General features: G+C 38.2%; 1 protein-coding gene across 1 annotated transcript in view; it reads right to left on the reverse strand.

The window, feature by feature from the left end:
- Positions 1–1924: 1924 nt before the first annotated feature.
- Positions 1925–21160, reverse strand: part of LOC135195428 (uncharacterized) — a 71004-nt gene continuing 51768 nt past the window's right edge. The window contains exons 5-8 of the mRNA XM_064221674.1: positions 7200–7347; positions 6988–7049; positions 2215–2332; positions 1925–2055 (exon numbers count right to left, since the gene is read on the reverse strand). Of these exons, the coding sequence (XP_064077744.1) occupies positions 1937–2055; positions 2215–2332; positions 6988–7049; positions 7200–7347 (447 nt within the window). The 3' untranslated portion in view covers positions 1925–1936. The remainder of the gene's footprint in view (positions 2056–2214; positions 2333–6987; positions 7050–7199; positions 7348–21160) is intronic.

Genomic DNA, 21160 nt, shown 5'->3' on the forward strand with positions numbered 1-21160 from the left:
AAAACCTCGCAGTTCCACTATGAACCAATTGTTAAGAGATGGTGGAAAGAAAGATGGAAGAAGTAGAATATGAATGGAGGTACAGGAATAGGGATGAAAGGGCTGCAGCTGGGGGCCGAAGAGACGCTGCCAAGAACGTTAAGTAATGACTACAGGGCACCGCTTGAGGTATGCTAATGGTACTTTCCCCTATGGGCGAGAAAGTTTAGGCATTCATTCACTCTCACGTACTAATAATTTGAAATTCCACTGGTTTCCTTAAAATTAAGTTAATAATGAACAAAAAACTCATCTTTATAACAATTCAGTTCTTAACTAAGACCAGGATAATTCTGAAGGAGTAGATGAAGGAAAAACTTACCCATATCGAAGGCTTTCGGTCGGAACATAAGATGAAGACTACTCAATTGAATATCGCCGCCTGGTAAAGTGTCCCAGTAAGCATTAGTAACATCAACCCTCAGCTGAAAAGTCAACGAGCAGAAAGTGATGAAGAATCCATCTCGTTAAGGTCCGTCCACACGGTCGAACAATGTCTGGGGGACAAACATTGTTACCATATCATAGGCAAAGCAGAATGACGTCATAAGCGTTGAAACTATGGAAGTAGTAGATCTGGCAACAAACAGTGGTACCAGTTGAAGTTGTATACCACTACTTTTACTCAGCTCATAAGTCAAGGACCAGCGGACAATTGTTAATTGGTAACTATGTTTGTCCGTCGGACATTGTTCGACCATGTGGACGCACCTTCAGAAATGTTAAACAGAATTCAAAAGCAAAAACTAACCTGAACTACTTTACTCAGTCAAGATTCTCTCTTTTGGTAAAAGCCTTGAGATTATGTACTAAAGGATATTCAATTTAGTCTTGAAAAGAGGATTAATCATCCTTTGTATCCAGGATATGAGCAATAACTTAGAGACACAGCAGGTATGTACAGAAGATTAAATCTTACTATTCAGATATGAAGATCATAAAGAGACATTCAGTCATTACCTCCATGTTTGTATAGATTAAGCTGGCCATATGCCAGTAGGGGATCTTGCAATTGGGCAGCATGTGATTACCTTAACAATAAATATCCAAGCAAATAAGCTGAAATTTCATTAAGACACAGTACCTCTTATACTTTAGACTTGAGCTTTAATGGTAATACTTGTCATAAATTCAAGCTGAATAATATAGTTTGTGGGCAAGAAAGACTAGACTAAATGTAACATCCACACCACCACTGCCTACCAGTGTTCCTCGGATTTCGTGAAATTCTAATAAATTTGCTATTGATATATCTCAGCAAGAATTGATAATTCCCCATGAAAAATAAGGTTTTTAATACATCTGGAGGTGTTACACGTACTTACATTAGTGATGGTAACATCAGGATGGAAAAGTAATTGTTGAAAATATCTCTTATTAATACATATTTCAACCAGTCAAAAGGCTAATAAATTAACCAACAGAAAGATATGCTCTATGGTTCTTCTTTGATTAAAAAGTGTGAAATAGCAAACAAATATTTGTTGTTGGGGTGTATCTCTGTCAAACATAAAGTACAGTGTTTGGCTTTAAGTCTCTACTAGTTTCTGTTTGAGACCCTTGCCTTACCTAATTGGTAATGGTAATCAGTCATCTATCAGGACATGAACCTGGAAGAATTTACGTCAAGTCAAAAAAATCGAAATAAGTGATTTCTCTGCTATAACCCTAGCATATATGAAAAATTTGCTATGAAGAGTCCATGACCCTGATGCCTGCTAGTTTTGTGTATTCAAGTCAGCTCCTCCGAACACAGGACATTTTTCAGTCATACTGGCGCTTCTGACAGTGAGTGCTGAGGTTTAGCATTTTAGTATTGGCTTCTTTTTCAGAGCAGTTTTGCAATTAATTATCATTTCCCAGGCTTTAAGGATTAACAATACTTCTTTTACTTATGCTACAAGAACCAAACTTTCAGATTGAGACTTGCTTTCTGCTCCCCAATGTTAGCATTCCACCACACAGAACCGGGGCTCGACGGGAAATCCTTGCCCAAGCTGGATCGAAAGGCGTCACCTGAAATCGCGAGAAATGGGCTTATATGTTCTACCACGAAAGCTAATTTAGATGCAGGATTTGCACGCTTTTGATAACATATATATTCTGTTTGTAAATCAAATGGTCCTCATTAGTACTATTTGCCTGTCTTCCAAAGATAAGGTATACCCTACTTACCCGGAGTTCCGTGGTAGCTACCCAGGTTACGCAGGGTGTATGTGTTAGTATTCATATCAATGACGACACCATCATAGTAAACAGTGAAAGACTTGCTGGATGCCGTCTGCAGAACAAACTGTTTGAAAAAATAAGCCAGAGAAGAAAATTACGACTCGGATGGATTCATCTTCAATAAAGTCAAGCTCTGCTACTTCTCTTGAGAAGTAGATGGCTTTGCAGAATTTCATTTTCGTATAATTTGCACAGCTTAACAGGGAACTCTGATAAAGTATAAGAAACAAAGGTTACTTATTACGTCTTGAGATCATCAGGATTACACTATTAACATTATTAGAAGTGGTTGCAGTATTCAACCTGGATACATCCACAAGAAGCAAACTAAAAGAAAGAAAAAGGCTATTTCCTAAAAACTCTCAGAAAACAGTTCCTTTTGTGAATGAAAGATAATGGCAAAATAGGATATTTCTCAACGGTGTTTGAAGCAGTCAACAACAATATTTAAAATAAAATAATCTCGAGTGTCACTATCTCATAATAATACTGATATGTCGCAAAAAGACCCTCTTTTAAAAAAGGTTCATCAAATTTTATGGCTGATTCGCCATTTCCCTCTCTTTGTCCATCAACAATTATGTTTTCCACAGAACGTATAATACTCAAGATTTATCCTGCAATCATCACATCAACACTATTCAGAAGAATATAGATCTAGTCGATTATTTTCTTCTAGTAGCAAGACAGTTTTAAATTTTCGTTAAAACCAGCAGCCATAAACGGTTCATTCTATCACAGTGTGACCTGTTCACAACAAAAGGAGAAAGTTACAATGGTCGTGTGAATGGCGCTATTGGGACATGCTTGACGGAGTGAGAAACGAATCCTAATTTAGATGAAGGGATGTAAATAAATATGGGTGACAGCATGAAATTCTCGTAAAACCAGCTAAGAAGAGTTATGGTGGGAGTAAAGTCAAGAATGCCCACAATTGATTGGTGTAAATCAATACTTGGATTGTTATTGAACTGACAAATGTACTTAAGTTTGTAGTAGCCAAGTTGTTTTTTTATATCGGTTTATATGATCAGCAAACTGAGATATGATTGTTTCATTGCGAATTGGTGAAGTATATCATCAGCAAATACAGTATAGAGCCCAGGGAGGAACCTTGTGGAACTCCTGGTCTGCGTATAATGTTTCCTGTCTGGTGATTGAAGTTTGGTGTTAAGTTTCTTGCCTACAGAAATTGAGGTACTAGTGTTGTAAAGTTGATTGTATCAGACACTAAATGAAACATTTTGAATATGCAGTGTTAAATTCCGTTTTAACATCTTGTGTGACAATATGTATGATTTTCTTTTTGATTGTGTAACTCAGCATAGGGTTTTGGGTTGAGTACAACGGCATAAGAAGTGCTTACATTTTGGCTGAACACAAAGTGCATTTCTGATGATACATGAGAGGGAATAGGCAATCCAGGGATGGGTTCAAGTGCATGTGCTAGAACTTCTGGAAGTTTACAAGTACACTTAGAGAAGATTGGCTTAGTACCTAGGTCCTACTCCAAGTACTTAATAATGTACTTAAGTACAAGTACTGCCTCAATGGTATCTCTTCACTTTAAATATTTTAATGTGATCAGCTTTAACTTCGCCTTTTGTGATGATTATGTCCCACTGGAATAGGACCAAAATCAACATCCTGCGTTTAGAACTTTAGTATTGTGTATTTTCATGTTGGTTAAGGTCAACAACACGCTAGAGTATCATTTCTGTTCGTAAATATTAATGACGAAAGGTGTATGATAACTCATGAATAATCTATGTACTGCGTGAAAGGGAATGATAAAGTTGATAAAGTAAATAATAACAATAATAACAACACCAACCAGACGATGTTCTGAGTTTAAGGACGAAACGTTGCAAGAAGAGAGAGAGAGAGAGAGAGAGAGAGAGAGAGAGAGAGAGAGAGAGAGAGAGAGAGGAGCATTTGGAATCCAGAATTAGCCCTTTAGTATCTTTTAGTCAATTAGGATTAAGATCCAATTTGTACTGCATTTTGAATAATATATTCAATTTGACAAATACCACGTTTTTTAATTCAATAACCCATTTGGCGTTTTAATAGCCAACTTGAGTACAGAAGAAAAGTCAGTAATAAGAAGTATAGAGAACTTCTATTCAAAATAAACGCGGCTGAAATAGTCATTATTTTCAATAAAACCTGTATTAATGAAGGTGTTCTTCCAGCAAATAATAATAATCATAATTTTGTCTTTTTAGGTAGGATGGTTGTATCATTCAAGTCAATTTTATATTGAGCATAATGCTGTACATAACTGGCTGAAATATCGAAGAAAATACAGGAAGGAAGGCTTCGATGGTATGGACACCTGTTACGAAGGGAGGAACGTCATGTTGGAAGACATACGATGGAAATGGAAGTGCAGGGTAGAAGGAAGAAGGGAAGACCAAGAAAGAGATGGCGTGATTGTGTAGGGGAAGATATGGAATTGAAAGGTATAAATGAGAACGAGGCACAGGACAGAAATCGATGGAGACGACTCATTCGCAATGGCGACCCCATATACAAATGGGTTTAAGCTAGGAAGAAAAAGAAGCTGTACATAACTGGCTAAAATTCATACTTTGGTAGAGAGAAATACAGTAGCAGCCTGTGCCCAGCCGTTTTTATTCCTTATGCAACAGAGAAGGTAATGAAATCCGGGTGATAAACCCATAGAATTCAGTAGAGGTTTTCCGACAGATGGATTCCAGAGATGTACTTCACGTATTCCTTTCGAAAGTATTACTCCCATGTTTCATTACCTTTTCTGCTAGTTCCTCACTGGACGAGTGGGTTGTGTACTCGACTATCAATCTGATAGCCCGAGTTCGCTTCCCGCAGCCACCAGTGTGGAAGAGGAATTATTTTTGGTGATTAGAAATAAATTTCTCAATATAATGTGGTTCAAATCCCACAATAGGCTGTAGGTCCCGTTGCTAAGTAACCAATTGGTTCCTAGACACGTAAAGAAATCTAATCCTTCGGGCCAGCCCTAGGAGCGCTGTTAATCAACTCAGCGGTCTGGTAAAACTAAGATATACTCAATCTCTCTGCTGTACAGTGAATGAAAACTGCTTTTCACACGCTGCTGATGTATTTCTCTCTGCGAAATATAAACATTGGCCAAATATCATTGTCCAATATTAATAATTGATCTCTTCTTTCTGTATTTTCCTTTACCTTCTGTTACTTCTTTCAAATGAACACTGTAGTCTTTGGATGCTTACATTTCTAGTCAAAGGCCCCTGTGGACTTCTCCATATGAATAGGCATCATCTTCTGAATAATAATAATAATAATAATAATAATAATAATAATAATAATAATAATAATAATAATAATAATAATCTTTTTATATACAAGCCAATTTCTGCCTGCTTGTCTGTCTCTCATGTCTGTTTGATTGTTTGTTCGCCTTGCACGCCCAGACTATGAAAGCTAGGGTTACTTATTTCTTACCATAGACTCCCCCCCCCCTCCCCCCAAGGAAGATTTTAGTAAAAATCCCAAAATTTAAGAGCCCTTTCTAAGGGGGTCATAACCACTCTTTTTTTTTCATACCCCATCATTCTTTCTCAATTTCGGAAGTTGACATCTATGTAGAAGTGTTTCTATAGGTACAAACAGGCTCCCCACAATATGGGGGCCATTAGGCGCCCTCAGCAGTAAGGCGGCAACCTCCCACTGGGAAAGGGGCGCGAGGGTTTCCCACAAATATTAGGGGGTAGGAGGTCTACGCCCTTCCAGAACTTACCGACCAGGGTCGAAGAGGACTGTAGCCTACCTACCCCAACCTTTTATAGTAGCATGGGTGCCCGCAGCATATTTTTCAAGAGGGGGAGGGCAAATTTTTTAAAATCTATCATAATACTATTATTATATACTTATAATATATAATTATATCTAATATATATAATACTATATATATATATCATATGCAGTGTAATTGTGATGCCAATAATTCAAGTGACGGAAGATGCTATAAAGAAAAATACAACGTTACACTGGCCTTTTTTTCAATAGTTCCATATGCTGTTCAACTGAATTAAAATATTTATAGAAAGAACAACACAGTTATACACTGTAAACAAATATCACACAATATACCTTTAATTTACTTCAACCGAAAGAATATATTGTAAACTGGAAGGAAATGAAAGTAGTCAAATGTAATATGCATAAGTTTTTTCCAGGATTTCAGGGGGGCAAGTGCCCCCTCTTGGCCCTATGTGCGAGCGCCCATGGATAGCAGGATGGGGGGAGCGTAGGCCCCCTTTTGCGAATTAAGGTCCAAAGGGTCAAAGATGGTACTACATTCAAATTTGGTAGTATCATGAGTTAATATAAATGGCTACAAACTCATTTAACACCATATTAAAGTTTAACTACAGGTTAAGTTTTATCAAGGGCCGATAAAGGAGGCTTCATGATGAAAATCTTTCCAGAACAACGTGTTGCAACATGTATGTGCCTGCCGTCGGCCGGCGGTGTCTGACATTTAGAAGTGAATGTGTATTCGATAACATGTCCTGAAGGACGGTAACAGCTGCGAGTATTATATTATAATAATAATAATAAGGCAGAAGAGAGAGGAATTATAATTATAATTACATGGAAAATTGAGATCTCATTATAAATTTTACTCATATATTTACAGGAGGATCTACTTCCTTAATAATAATAATAATAATAATACGTAAATCCTACCTTGAATACCAAAGGTCTCTGGGCCGTATCATTCCAAGTCAAGGCAGAGAGATGCTGAATTCCTGAAGCATTACAAATGCTGATTAGTTACATAAAAAAAATGACGGTTGGTGATAAAATAATGAGTCTCAATTTCTGTCAGAGAATTTCAATATTTTCGAGCATCCTTTCTGAAAAGCTCCCTACAGTGTCAGTGACTGCAGTACTCATACCTATGAAGAATCTGTTGCTGCCCGGAGGACCTGGAATCCCTCCACCTGTAGAAACTGGTGAGCCACCACTCTGCAGGCCACTGCCCAGAGTCATCGCTGTGGTCCAGCCATTGTTGTCTGTGTTGTTGGTAGACAGCGTGCAATAAACCTAAAAAAAATCATAAAGTGCTATTATTTTATTATTATTATTATTATTATTATTTATTATATATTACAGTAGATGAAACCTATTTACATGGAACAAGCACACAGGGGCCATTGACTTGAAATTCAAGCTTCCAAAGAATGTTCCACGACGCTAGCCACCATACCAGCGAACCAGTGGTTGGTGTAAAAATAAAATCCTAGATAATATTAGGCCACAAGTCACATCTTTGTATGCAATGCAAGCATCTATGAGGCAACCATGACAACGGCCTCTCCCACTCTTAACGGCTGACGGATATGTGAAAACCGTTTCCTGTAGAGAGAGAGAGAGAGAGAGAGAGAGAGAGAGAGAGAAAAGTTATAAGAGAGAGAGCAAACAGAAAGTAGGGATTGACCTCCAATACTTGACAATTAAGAGAAGGAGACAGCCGTAGTATAGAGCAATTCCTCTGTGTTCAGGTGAGAGGTGACCTGATTTAACTTTATGCCTCAGAGGATAACACTAGACCTCAGCTTGCCAGAGTAGTGTCTAAAGTAGTGTCTATTGAAAATGGGACAAGAGGTCCCCATCCAGGTAAAACGAGCCTCGGAGAAGAGCGAGGGCCGAGTCAAAGGTTAGTTTCGATCGGTTGAGAGAAGAAACAGATCAAAATACCTCAGTGTGTAAGAGGAATAGTCTGGGTAGGAATGCCTTTATATATATTTCGAACTAATTATATTTCACGACAGCTGACTAAACCTATATGCATTATCGTATTAAAGTATTTAGCGGTTATCATTTTCTAACATGTATATATATGTATATGTATATATATATATATATATATATATATATACATATATATATATATACATATATATGTGTGTGTGTGTGTGTGTGTGTGTACATGAATATACATTATATTCGTTGAGCTGATCTTGATGTAAGTTGTTTTTTTTTTGTCTATCTGAGAAATGCAGCAGTTGATTGATTTACCCGGAAACGCTCAGGATGTGTCCTAATACAATTATCATTAGTGCAATGTTTGAAGGAATAAATGAATACTGAAATGTTGGCTATGATGCCAAGTACCAATGCTTACAGGAGCTTTGTTTACTATCTTTTGGTTTATTTCTATGAGGTTGAAACTTCTTCATACGTACGCTCGGCAGTTAGCCTGCCCAGGTAAAAACTTAAAGTACAGTGGCACGTCTGTTCCTGTTCAAACATCTTTTATTTTTTGTGTACTTCAGTTGGTAGCGAACTTGCCTTTAATTAAAAGGCCAGGGTCCGATCTCGATGTGAATTTCTGTTCCACACGTAATTGTGTATTGATTATTCTATAATTCACAGACCAAATGTATAGGTATTATTATATATATATTAATTATAATATATACATATATATAATATATATATATATATATATATATATATATATATAGTATAATAATAATATATATATAGGAATTACAAAAAAATTTCATCAATGTTTCTCAGCGCTCTACGAATATGTAGTCCAGAATTCTGATTTTAACTATCAATCTTGTTATTAGATTTTGAAGTGTTGGAGACTTAGCTTGTTTGTAGTAAGAATGGACTTGTAAGATTGTTTGGCTGTTACTTTTCTAACTGCTATTTTGATTTTTAATTTATTTTCGTCCTTTTCTTGTGAAAAATTTTCTTTTGCATTCATTTTCCCCTCCTTGTGGCGAACCTGCATATATATATATATATATATATATATATATATATATATATATATATATATATATAATTTGGCCACATTGAAAGTGAAACAATATATATATATATATATATATTATATATATATATATATATATATATGTGTGTGTGTGTGTGTGTGTGTGTGTGTGTGTGTGTGTGAGTGTGTATGTGAGCAGAAATATTTAAGTTACTTTACTTTTCTTATTGTTTTTGCGTTTTTATGGGCTCCTTTTCTAGATAAGAAGGAATTATTGCAAGTCTTAAGGCCCCCATACATTGAACGATTGTCGTTATCGACCCACACACACACTATTGAGACAGTATGAACGATCTCCGCACCGATTTCAGTCTGAACAAAGACTTGGCATTCTCTCAAGACAGACGTGCGCGATAGCTTTATATCAGCAGACAAACCCATACATTGAACGATCTGTGTATGACAGACTTAAGTCACAAGCCAGCAACCTGGTCGTGACAGATTCCTTCTGAGATCGTTCAGACACGAAGCTTCGCCCACTTTTGCATTCAGATAAGCCCATACACAATGTTTTTGCCGAGGGCTGAACATAGCTCTTCTCTAGACTAACCCCAAATTTGGTAAGAACTTGAATGGGTACCCACCAATGAATGTCAAATTCTGTTGGTCTGCAAGAGAGATTGGAGCACCTTATTTATATGAAAATGTGCGGCTGTCTTTTTACTACGACAGACAAGATTCAGTGGGTCGTTCTCTTGGCCCTGTATTCCTCAGTTGCTTCAGAAAACTGCATTACGAGAGGTCTTGAGGATAGCTATTTTTCTTGAATGGTGACAAAAAATATTCTCCTCAATCTTTTTCACAAAGCATATCAAACGATACGTGAAAGAAGAGCTGAGCACGAACGAAATAAGTCGATCATCTAACGTCAACTAATGTCAACGTTTGTAAGCGTCATACAGCAACCCTCGACTTCATTACTTAATTCATGGTGATATTAATCTTGTTGCAATTATGGCAGCGTGGAGAAAATTAATCAAACTGTAACTCGTAAAATTCTATATATACTTTTATCAAGGGCAGAATCGATGCTTCAGTGTGAGAGATTTGGAGAAGCTAATTCAAACTTACGATGATCTGCATTATTTCTAAATAATAATAATAATAATAATAATAATAATAATAATAATAATAATAATAATAATAATAATATAATACCCTACACCCACGAATAGCAGAACAACTTCAGCATTGTATCTCAAATCACCAAGCACCCAAATGGATGACCACAGGAAGAACATCCTTAGTACAAAAAGACAAGAGTAAGGGAAATATAGCCAGTAACTACAGGCCTATCACCTCCCTACCAATAATGTGGAAGTTACTAACAGGTATCATCAGTGAAAAGGCTATACAACTACTAGAGGAGACAAACACCAATCCCCCACCAACAGAAAGGCTGCAGAAGGAAGTGTAGGGGCACAAAAGACCAGCTCCTGATAGACAAAATGGTAATGAAGAACAGTAGGAGAAGGAAAACCAACCTAAGCATGGCATGGATAGACTATAAGAAAGCCTTCGACATGATACCACACACATGGCTAATAGAATGCCTGAAAATATATGGGGCAGAGGAAGACACCATCAGCTTCCTCAAAAAATACAATGCGCAACTGGAATGCAATACTTACAAGCTCTGGAATAAGACTAGCAGAGGTTAATATCAGAGGAGGGATCTTCCAGGGCGACTCACTGTCCCCACTACTCTTCGTAGTAGCCATGATTCCCACGACAAAAGACTACAGAAGATGGATGCCGGGTACCAACTCAAGAAAAGAGCAACAGAATCAACCATCTGATGTTCATGGACGACATCAAGCTGTATGGTAAGAGCATCAAGGAAATAGATACCCTAATCCAGATTGTAAGGATTGTATCTGGGGACATCAGGATGGAGTTTGGAATAGAAAAATGCGCCTTAGTCAACATACAAAAAGGCAAAGTAACGAGAACTGAAGGGATAAAGCTACCAGATGGAGACAACATCAAACACATAGATGAGGCAGGATACAAATACCTGGGAATAATGGAAGGAGGGGATATAAAACACCAAGAGATGAAGGACACGATCAGGAAAGAATATATGCAGAGACTCAAGGCGATACTCAAGTCAAAACTCACGCGGAAATATGATAAAAACCATAAACACATGGGCAGTGCCAGTAATCAGATACAGCGCAGGAATAGTGGAATGGACGAAGGCAGAACTCCGCAGCATAGATCAGAAAACCAGGAAACATATGACACTACACAAAGCACTACACCCAAGAGCAAATACGGACAGACTATACATACACGAAAGGAAGGAGGGAGAGGACTACTAAGTATAGAGGACTGCGTCCAACATCGAGAACAGAGCACTTGGGCAATATCTGAAAACCAGTGAAGACGAGTGGCTAAAGAGTGCATGGGAAGAAGGACTAATAAAAGTAGACGAAGACCCAGAAATATACAGAGACAGGAGAAAGACAGACAGAACAGAGGACTAGCACAACAAACCAATGCACGGACAATACATGAGAAAGACAAAAGAACTAGCCAGCGATGACAATTGGCAATGGCTACAGTGGGGAGAGCTAAAGAAGGAAACTGAAGGAATGATAACAGCGGCACAAGATCAGGCCCTAAGAACCAGATATGTTCAAAGAACGATAGACGGAAATAACATCTCTCCCATATGTAGGAAGTGCAATACGAAAAATGAAACCATAAACCACATAGCAAGTGAATGCCCGGCACTTGCACAGAACCAGTACAAAAAGAGGCATGATTCAGTGGCAAAAGCCCTCCACTGGAGCCTGTGCAAGAAACATCAGCCACCTTGCAGTAATAAGTGGTACGAGCACCAACCTGAGGGAGTGATAGAAAACGATCACGCAAAGATCCTCTGGGACTATGGTATCAGAACGGATAGGGTGATACGTGCAAACAGACCAGACGTGACGTTGATTGGCAAAGTCAAGAAGAAAGTATCACTCATTGATGTCGCAATACCATGATGCCAGTGGAAATCGTACCCATAATCATAGGAGCACTAGGCACGATCCCAAGATCCCTGAAAAGGAATCTAGAAAAACTAGAGGCTGAAGTAGCTCCAGGACTCATGCAGAAGTGTGTGATCCTAGAAACGGGACACATAGTAAGAAAAGTGATGGACTCGTAAGGAGGCAGGATGCAACCCGGAACCCCACACTATAAATACCACCCAGTCGAATTGGAGGAATATGATAGAGCAAAAAAAAAAAAAAAAATAATAATAATAATAATAATATATTGATAGAAAACCTTCATTTAAGTTTGTTTTATTGAATTTAATTGCAGCTACAATGTCATTCAGCTTAAAGTAATCCTTTTCTGGACATGTAAAATATTTTTTTCTTATCTTTATTTCCTCTTACGTTTCAATGCACGCTCTGGTGGGCATCTTCGGAGAGTTACGGACACTGAATGAACTGACATGCATATTACATAGGTATGTATAGCAGACGGGTGGTTTACAGATGGTGGGTCGGTTGGTGGGCTGCATTTTGGTGTTGTGGCAGGATCACAAGCAAAAAGACAAAAGCAAGCAACAAGATCTCCAACATTTACACTAATCGTTCCGACTGACAAATTTTCCCACAGCCACACTTTCCCCTTTACGTTACTAATACACGCAGGACAATTGGTTTAACGAGATACAGAGCACACAAAACACTCAGGGAGAGACGCTGTGCCGTCCGCTGGATACCGTCGTCGAGATACAAAAACCGCTGAATTTCAATACACAAAGACAGACAAGCACCAAAACCATACAAGAACTTAAAAAAAAAAAAAAAAAAAAAAAAAAATCACTACGTAAACAAATACCAACAACTCAAAACCAACACAACTCACAAACACCGACACTGTCTCCAACAAACAACTCACTAATATCAAAACACAAAATCAAGTAAAACACTCTTCAGCTCAACAACAACCAGACAGACACACGCACAACAGCTATACAATCTCAATATCAATAAAAAAAATACCAAATAACAACTGATCATCAATAAATTCTGCCAAAACCATTCTCCTCCATGACTGCTCATCACAGACTGACTGACTGACCCGGCAACCGTGCCAGCAAACAACCGAGATGATCGCCCAACAAGCAAACCACTTGCTAACTATCCATTCACACGAATACAAACAACCAAACGAGACAACAACCAAATAACCAGCCACACTCACCTTCTCTCTCTCTCTCTCTCTCTCTCCTCTCTCTCTCTCTTACAAGCGGCACTTGAGAACGTTGTTAAAGGCAACTACAATATCACTCCTCCATAGTGTTGATGACGAAATATTAATGAGTAAGCGGGAAGGTGGAGAGCATCAGGAGGACGGCTGACTTCGCTCGTTCTGTAAATGAGTCGCCACAGTAGTGCCTTTACAGAGAAGACAGCGGGGAACTAGGCGTGTTGCAACTACCAGAGGAAGGTTGCTGGGCAAATAAAGAACAAATGTGGAGGCAGAAAACGTCCATTAGCAAATGTTTGACAACGAGAAGTGAAAGGTCATGGAAAGTAAGTAGCAACGGTTGGTGGGAAAGCAAACATTTGGATAAAACACTCGCAACTGGAAAGGGAACAGATGCCATACTTTCATCAATGCCCCACATACAATTGCGCCATAAAAGCTAGAAAATGGTTTACTAACAAAAGTAATGTAATACAAAAGGAGGTTGGATAATGTAACTTTATGCCAGATTTTTTCTTAATGTTTAGGCTCTAGGGGATATCGGGAGTGATGACCAAAATTGTCATGAAGCCCTGCAACGAAAATAGGAAATAAGGATTCCGCAGAGTATGTTGCCTTTTGGAAGTCATGCTGTATATACGAAAGTAATGGTAAAATAAAGATGCTTAGAAAGTGGCACTTGAGTACACAAAAAATACTGAGGCACTTAGAGGTTTCGCCAATAATATGAAGAGGGATCATTTCTCATGATTGAGTTGAGTTGAATATAGAATTTAGGCCAAAGGCCAAGCACTGGGGCCTACGAGGTCATTCAGCGCTGAAATGGAAATTGACAGTAAAAGGTTTGAAAGGTGTAACAGGAGGAAAATATCGCAATTGCACTATGAATCAAGTGTTAGGAGAGGGTGGAAAGTAAGATGAAGAAAGAGAATATGAAAGGAGGTATAGTAAAAGGAACGAAAGTGGTTGCAGCTAGGGGTCGAAGGCACGCTGCAAAGAACCTTAAGTAAATGCCTACAGTGCACCGCATGAGGTCCACTGACGGCACTAGCCCCCTACGGAGAATTTCTCATGATGGAAATGCTAAACCGGTTTCAATTAGCTATTAAGGGAGTGAGCTGGGGAAGTACAAGAGAGTCAGTCCGACTACAAATACCAGAACAACTGTGCAAGCTGAGAATGTAAGAGGAGGCGTAGGACTAGGTCAGTAACAAGTTTTGATGATCGAGAACATTGGAATTGCTGGCAGAAAAATGTAACTGGACATGGCTGCCAAAAATGGCCCTCTTTATCATGGGGAAAGGGCGGGGTGGGGGAGAGATGGGGATTATAGATCCATTAGCATGAATGACGGGAGAAAAAGGTGGCTTCACGAACTTTCTTGCAGACGTTATTGATCAAGGATCATGAATTTGGTCTTCACTTTTAGACAAGGTCAGGTAATTAAACTTCCTAGAGCTGTGGAACTCAGAAACAAACATGACTAGCACCAGAGTGGGAAGCCACGGATGACTGATGAAGGTTGACTTACCCCATAACTAATCTGCAGACTCGTAGTTAATGGGAACTCCGTTTCAAATGAGCTTTCCTAGAATTTCATGATCCATATATTCCTAAGTACAATTTTAGCTAAGTTTGTACGCTAGATTAATCAGACCTGTAGACGTCTTATTCCTCCATGTTTTACAGTCAATATGGCACCACCGTACTTCATCTAAATGTACACACTACATGGGTTTCACAGAGAGTGCAAACACGTTTTTGGGCAATAACTCTGTAACGAACACTCGTATCAGTGCGAGATTTTGCAAAAGTGTATTAAACCCAGTGCCGTAATTTATAAGAGTATCATCAATCACTAATTGTAAACAATAAAGACACTTATCTCTGTACCAAGAGGCAAAAACTGGATTAGCCAAAAATGGATACGAACACAACAGTATAGAAAAGCTCCGCCTACCCTCTCCCTCCACCGCCTCCACCCATCCCCGTCTTTCTTCCCTCACTTTCCTTTCTTCCCTCATCTGCCATCCCCTTCCTTCTCTCCAAGTTGCTTCAGTTTCATCTTTTTTGTGTGATTTTTTTATCTATCTATTTATCTATCTAATAATTTACATTGCTACATATATATCTAATGATCCACTCGGTTGTTACATGCCAGCTGACTGATTTATTTATGCATTAATCCGCTCATATCTCTCTCTCTCTCTCTCTCTCTCTCGCTCTCTCTCTCTCTCTCTGAAAGTTACTTCAGTTTAAACATATTTTGTACCATTTTTTCTGTCTATCTATCTATCTATCTATCTAATAATAATTTACATTGTTGTATCTATACTTGCGTTTGGTTACCTTCTTGGCAATCCTCATTTGGACTCAGGGCATCAGCCATACTGTTGTATATAGAAGGTGAAGAAGAGATGGCCACCTCGGAACATATATGTCGGCATGGTTGCAGAAATGCGTTTGTCACACAACTTTTCAACTTTTTTTTAGCAAAGAGAGAGCCGCCAATTGCTTTCAGATTGGTTAGGACAGGTAGCTGGACTTTTGGTCACCATGTAGTTTACTCTATGTGTAACAAATAAAAACTGAACCTTTCTACCGGACATTCATTAGAGTTAAAGCCTTGATTATACCGATGCACATATTTTTAATTCATGAATGTTTATCATATATCTATCTATCTATCTATCTATCTATCTATCTATCTATCTATCTATCTATCTATCTATCTATCTATCTATCTATATATATATATATATATATATATATATATATATAATAACTTGATCACGAAGTATATAAAACGTGATGCTATGTATAAATAAAGGTTTTTGCCACGAAGGAAAAAATGAAAAAGCGAGATAGCCGAGTACTTTCGGTCCTGTTCGGACCCTTCAAACAGGGCCGAAAGTACTCGGCTGTCTCGCTTTTTCATTTTTTCCTTCGTGGCAAAAAACCTTAATATATATATTATATATATATATATATATATATATATATATATATATATATATATATATATATATATATATTCCGAGGTGGCCATCTCTTCTTCACTTTCGTAATACAAGTATATGGCTGATGCCCTGAGTCCAAATGAGGATTGCGAAGAGGGTAATCAAACACAAGTATATACAACAGTCGCTTTACCATCAATCATAGTGTCTATCGTTCTACCATACATTCACATATCTCTCACTTTAATAACCATTTACATTACCACTACCACAGAGAGAGAGAGAGAGATGAGGGGATCAACGCAAAGATAAATTAGTAAACTGGCAGATAACAACCGGGTAAATCGTTAAATAGATACAAACAATGTAAATTACTATAGATAAATAGATAGATAGATAAATAGATAGAAAAAAATGGTACAAAATATGTCTAAACTGAAATAACTTTCAGAGAGAGAGAGAGAGATAAGCGGATTAATGCATAAAAAATCAGTCAACTGGCAGGTAACAACCTAGTGGATCATTAGATAAATATAACAATGTAAATTATTAGATAGATAGATAGATAAATATATAGAAACAAATCATACAAAATAAGTTTAAACTGAAGGAACTTGCAGAGAGAGAGAGAGAGAGAGAGAGAGATAGAGAGAGAGAGAGAGGAGGGAAGGCAGGGTGAGGGAGAGAAAGAAGAGGTGAAGGAAGTAAGGCCGGCGGGGGGTGGAGGTGGGGGTGGAGGGAGAGGGTAGGCGGAGCTTTTTTTATACTGATGTGTTCGTATCCATTTCTGGCTAATCGAGTTTTTGCCTCTTGGTACAGGGACAAGTGTCTTTATTCTTTACAATTAGTGATTTACGATACTCTTATGAATTACGGCACTGGGTGTAATACACTTTAGCAAAATCTCGCACTGATACGAGTGTTCGTTGCCCAAAAACGAGCTTGCACTGTCTGTGAAACCCATAGTAGGCAGCTGCTACTGCTGCTGCTGCCTTCATTGTGTCGTTTTCTAGCATCAGGTTTAATATCACTCAGTTTATTTGGAGTTTTATTTTGGGTAAAACTATAATGAGGAATGGTTTGCCTAGTGCAGTTGTGAATTTTCTGACCTGCAAATGTTTAAGCGAGTAGGCAAATTTATCCTTGCTGTCAGCTGGCTTCTCTTGAATTCTAGAGTATCGGTTTTATATTCTTTTCCCTATCCAATTACGTATCACCTTTTCATATAACTTGTGGGTTGCGTACTCGCCTGTCAATCTGGTACGCCGAGTTCACTCCCTGCTGCCGCCAATGCGGAACCAGAGGAATTTATTTATGGTGTTTATAAATTTATTTTCCGATACAATGTGGTTCGGATCCCACGATAGGCTGTAGGTCCCGTTGCTAAGTAACCAATTGGTTGCTAGCCACGTAAATAAAAACCTAATCCTTCAGGCCAGCCCCTAGGAGAGCTGTTAATCAGCTCAGTGGTCTGGTTAATTTAAGATATACCTAACTTTTCATATAACTTGTCTCTCTTAGCAGACTGATTTATTCTGGATCCCTCTCGGGCTTATGGTCTGTTAACTCTCACCATACGGTTTGTCAGCTGCTCAAGATTTGAAGAAAGAAAGAAAGAACGAGAACACTGACAGAACTGCCTGGGACGCTGATGCACTGAGCCTTGCGATACACGAAGTAATACTGGCATAACTTTAGGCACATAGAATGTACACTAAAACAAGGCTAGACTTATTTCTTCCCATACTGTACGAAGTGAATGACGAATCATAGTGTCTGATTATCATAGGCTGTCTTACTTTAAACGTTAGTGCCTGATTAAAGATGAAATATTATAAATAATTATAATGGGACCATGTTGGATTTTTCGGCGTGTCTTACCAGGACAACTGAATAAAGCTTATTATCGTCAAGCTCAAATGAACACGTTGGCACTTTTTATCGCTTCCTAACCCCCTTTTAGAGTGCATTGATACCAAATCTAAGTTCATAAAGATTCCAACCTGAATAATAAAATAGTTTTGTGGTGAGGACCCTCAATACTCCTATGATATATAGTAGCTTATTGACTAAACGAGACATATAGTAGCTTATTCACTAAACGAAGATTTATTCCTCAAACACCTCTAATTAACGTTCCCTTAGCACACGTTTTCCCGGTCAGTCGATACGTCTATAACAGGGTTCTGAGGCCTCGGAAAGGTTAATGCATTTACTGCTTTTTTTCACGCCAATTGAGACTATCATGGGGTCAGTCTATTCGTCGATTTTTTTTATAATGAATCATGTATTAGTAGATAAGCTATATACGCTTAATGTAGCACCAGCGTTTAATGTTATACCTACGAAAAAAGTGTACTTTGTTGTCAGCATGATACACTGTGTATTCCAAACTAACATTTATTTATGTAATACTTTTATTGAACAAGTGGGGTCATCTATAAGCATACCCTGACATCCTACTATATCAGTTTCTGTAGCGCCGCGATTTCTCTAATTAATAGGAATCGCAAGAAGCTTTCAAAAGAATATAACTCAATGCGAGCAGACACTCACTTACGTAAGTGAAACTACGTGGTATATAGCGCACTCCGTACCAAAGTATATAGAATATACTTTGCTCCGTACTACAGGAGAATAATGACCAGCGAATGTCAGTGGACAAATCAATATGATTGCGTCACGCTCCACTGGTACATTTTTATGGAAAACCGAACGAATAAATGAGAATCTTTATAGATATTTACTGCAAACGAATATTCTTTTGCCGTACGAAAATAACTCGCGAACTGCCATGACATGCGATAGTCTGCCTTCACAAAAGGGTATGGCAATATCCAAATCTGTAGTCAGATACACTGATTACAATTGTCAAAGCTGGCATTCGCTAACAATTTTATGTAGCAGCTCAAGTTTGCGGTGGGAAAGTGGATGCAGATAAATACAGCACTATGAACGATAAACGAATAAAAAACTTGAACAGAAGCGAAACCTGATACTGGGTGGTAGAAAATTGCGCCGCGGAAGTGAATTAGTTTGCCGACGTCCTGATCAACGTGAAATCGACTGGAGTCACAACAGAGAAATAATTTTGAAGCCCAGAAGAATGAATTGGATTCACTGGTGTTGATCAAGGCATGGTTTTCGCGAGAACGTAGTTTGTCCACCGCGTGGTAATAGAGACTTCTACTAAAACCTTTCCTGGACTTACTTGGCATTTGTTACTCATTTCTTAAAAAGCTTGAGTGAGACAACTCTGTTTTCCTTTGCTTTTCATGAAAATGGTGCATTACAGCCTAGGAAAAGGTTGTCATGCTGATTGCATAATAATGATGCAAAACAATTGCCTGCATTAGTTTTCACAAACACTTATAAAATCGAAATATACTACTATTAGAAAATTTAAGTATTGCTGAAGCTATTCTGACAACTCCCCAATCCCTCTTATGACGATTATTTAAGTTTAGGAAAAATCTACAACAGCAATAGTTTGTTTTGGCAGATTTGTAGCTCATCTTTGAAATAATAAAGCGAACTAAACTACAGGACAGGAGGAAATCTTATCGTTCATGTGTTGCAGAAATCTAAAGCCTTAATTGAGAGGTATAAAAAAAAACTTTTATTAAATCCGTGGTGCTTGCTGTACTGGAGAGCAGGTTTTTTTCTTTTTTTCTTTTGCTAAAGGTTTGGGATGTACTGCTTTAAAACTTTCCTTTTCCCGCTATGGTCATATTGTGTTGACAATTTCGAAGCTGTGTCTTCGAAGCTGTCTTAGTTTTCTGAAGTCAGAGTTTGGAGAAAAAAAGATGAAGAGGAGTAAAAGTAATCTTAATAAGATCTATATAGCGCCACACTAAGCGTGGCGTGGATTTGCGCATGCATAGAAGATCACACATACTTTTGCAGAGAATTAAGCTAACCTTCGTCAGTTCGCAGAATCGATACAAACCTAAAGAAAAGTCGTGAATTATGGTCAAGTCAGCGAGTAGCAAAAGACGAAAAAAATGCTTTGTCACAGCGAAATCGTTGTAATTGTTTGAGTAACGGTGCTCTACGTAGGATTCTCACGTGATAAGAAGTAACAAAAAATATAGCACGTTACTGATTACTAAGGAATGAACATTAATCGCACGGATTTTCACTGTACGTAAATATTTCAAATCCAAATGTTTTAACTGATGAGTTCATTATGGTAATCTAAATGGAAACGAATCGAGAAAGTTTCAAAAAACCCTTCGTAATGAGAATCGTAGTTCTACGTTTTCCTAAAATTACCTGAAGCGTATTCAGAGCTTTCAGTAACACTGTAGTGGGCGCTAAAGGCTCACACAGCATTTGCCTTATATAAGCCTTCGCATGTCTGTAAACACTACTTGCCGTATACCTATACTAGTTAATCTATTCGGAATTCTCTGGCCGACGGCAACGAAGCACATAGTACATTCATAAACGCCTCAATGAACACGACACTGCAAAAGGGGTTATTTCCTTGCTATTAAACATCGCAGGTGATAGATTGAACGAAGTCAGTGGAACTGCTTTCAGTTTCTTACATTTTACGCTACGTTTTGTGAGCATCATGTTGTCTTCTACTGTTTAACGTAAGGAATGAGGCGATTTCTGATAGCATTTAGTCGTTGAGAACCAATATTAATAATTGCAATCTTTTTACGCTAAGTTTTAAGGGTGATCGAATCCAAGAACTGTGCGGCTAAACTTCATCTTTGTCGACATACTCGTGACTCCTGAATTCTCTTTTGTTTAGCCTTCACCAGAGCCTTTCCCAGGCGCTCGTACTTCCTAGGAGGACGCTGAGGCCCTTCTTTTTAATACCTCTTGCCCACCGTCTCTCCAATACTCTCTAAGCCTTCCTCTGCTCCTCCTTCTG

Source organism: Macrobrachium nipponense, chromosome 16 (genome assembly GCF_015104395.2).
Source record: "Macrobrachium nipponense isolate FS-2020 chromosome 16, ASM1510439v2, whole genome shotgun sequence".
Classification (NCBI taxonomy): Eukaryota; Metazoa; Arthropoda; class Malacostraca; order Decapoda; family Palaemonidae; genus Macrobrachium; species Macrobrachium nipponense.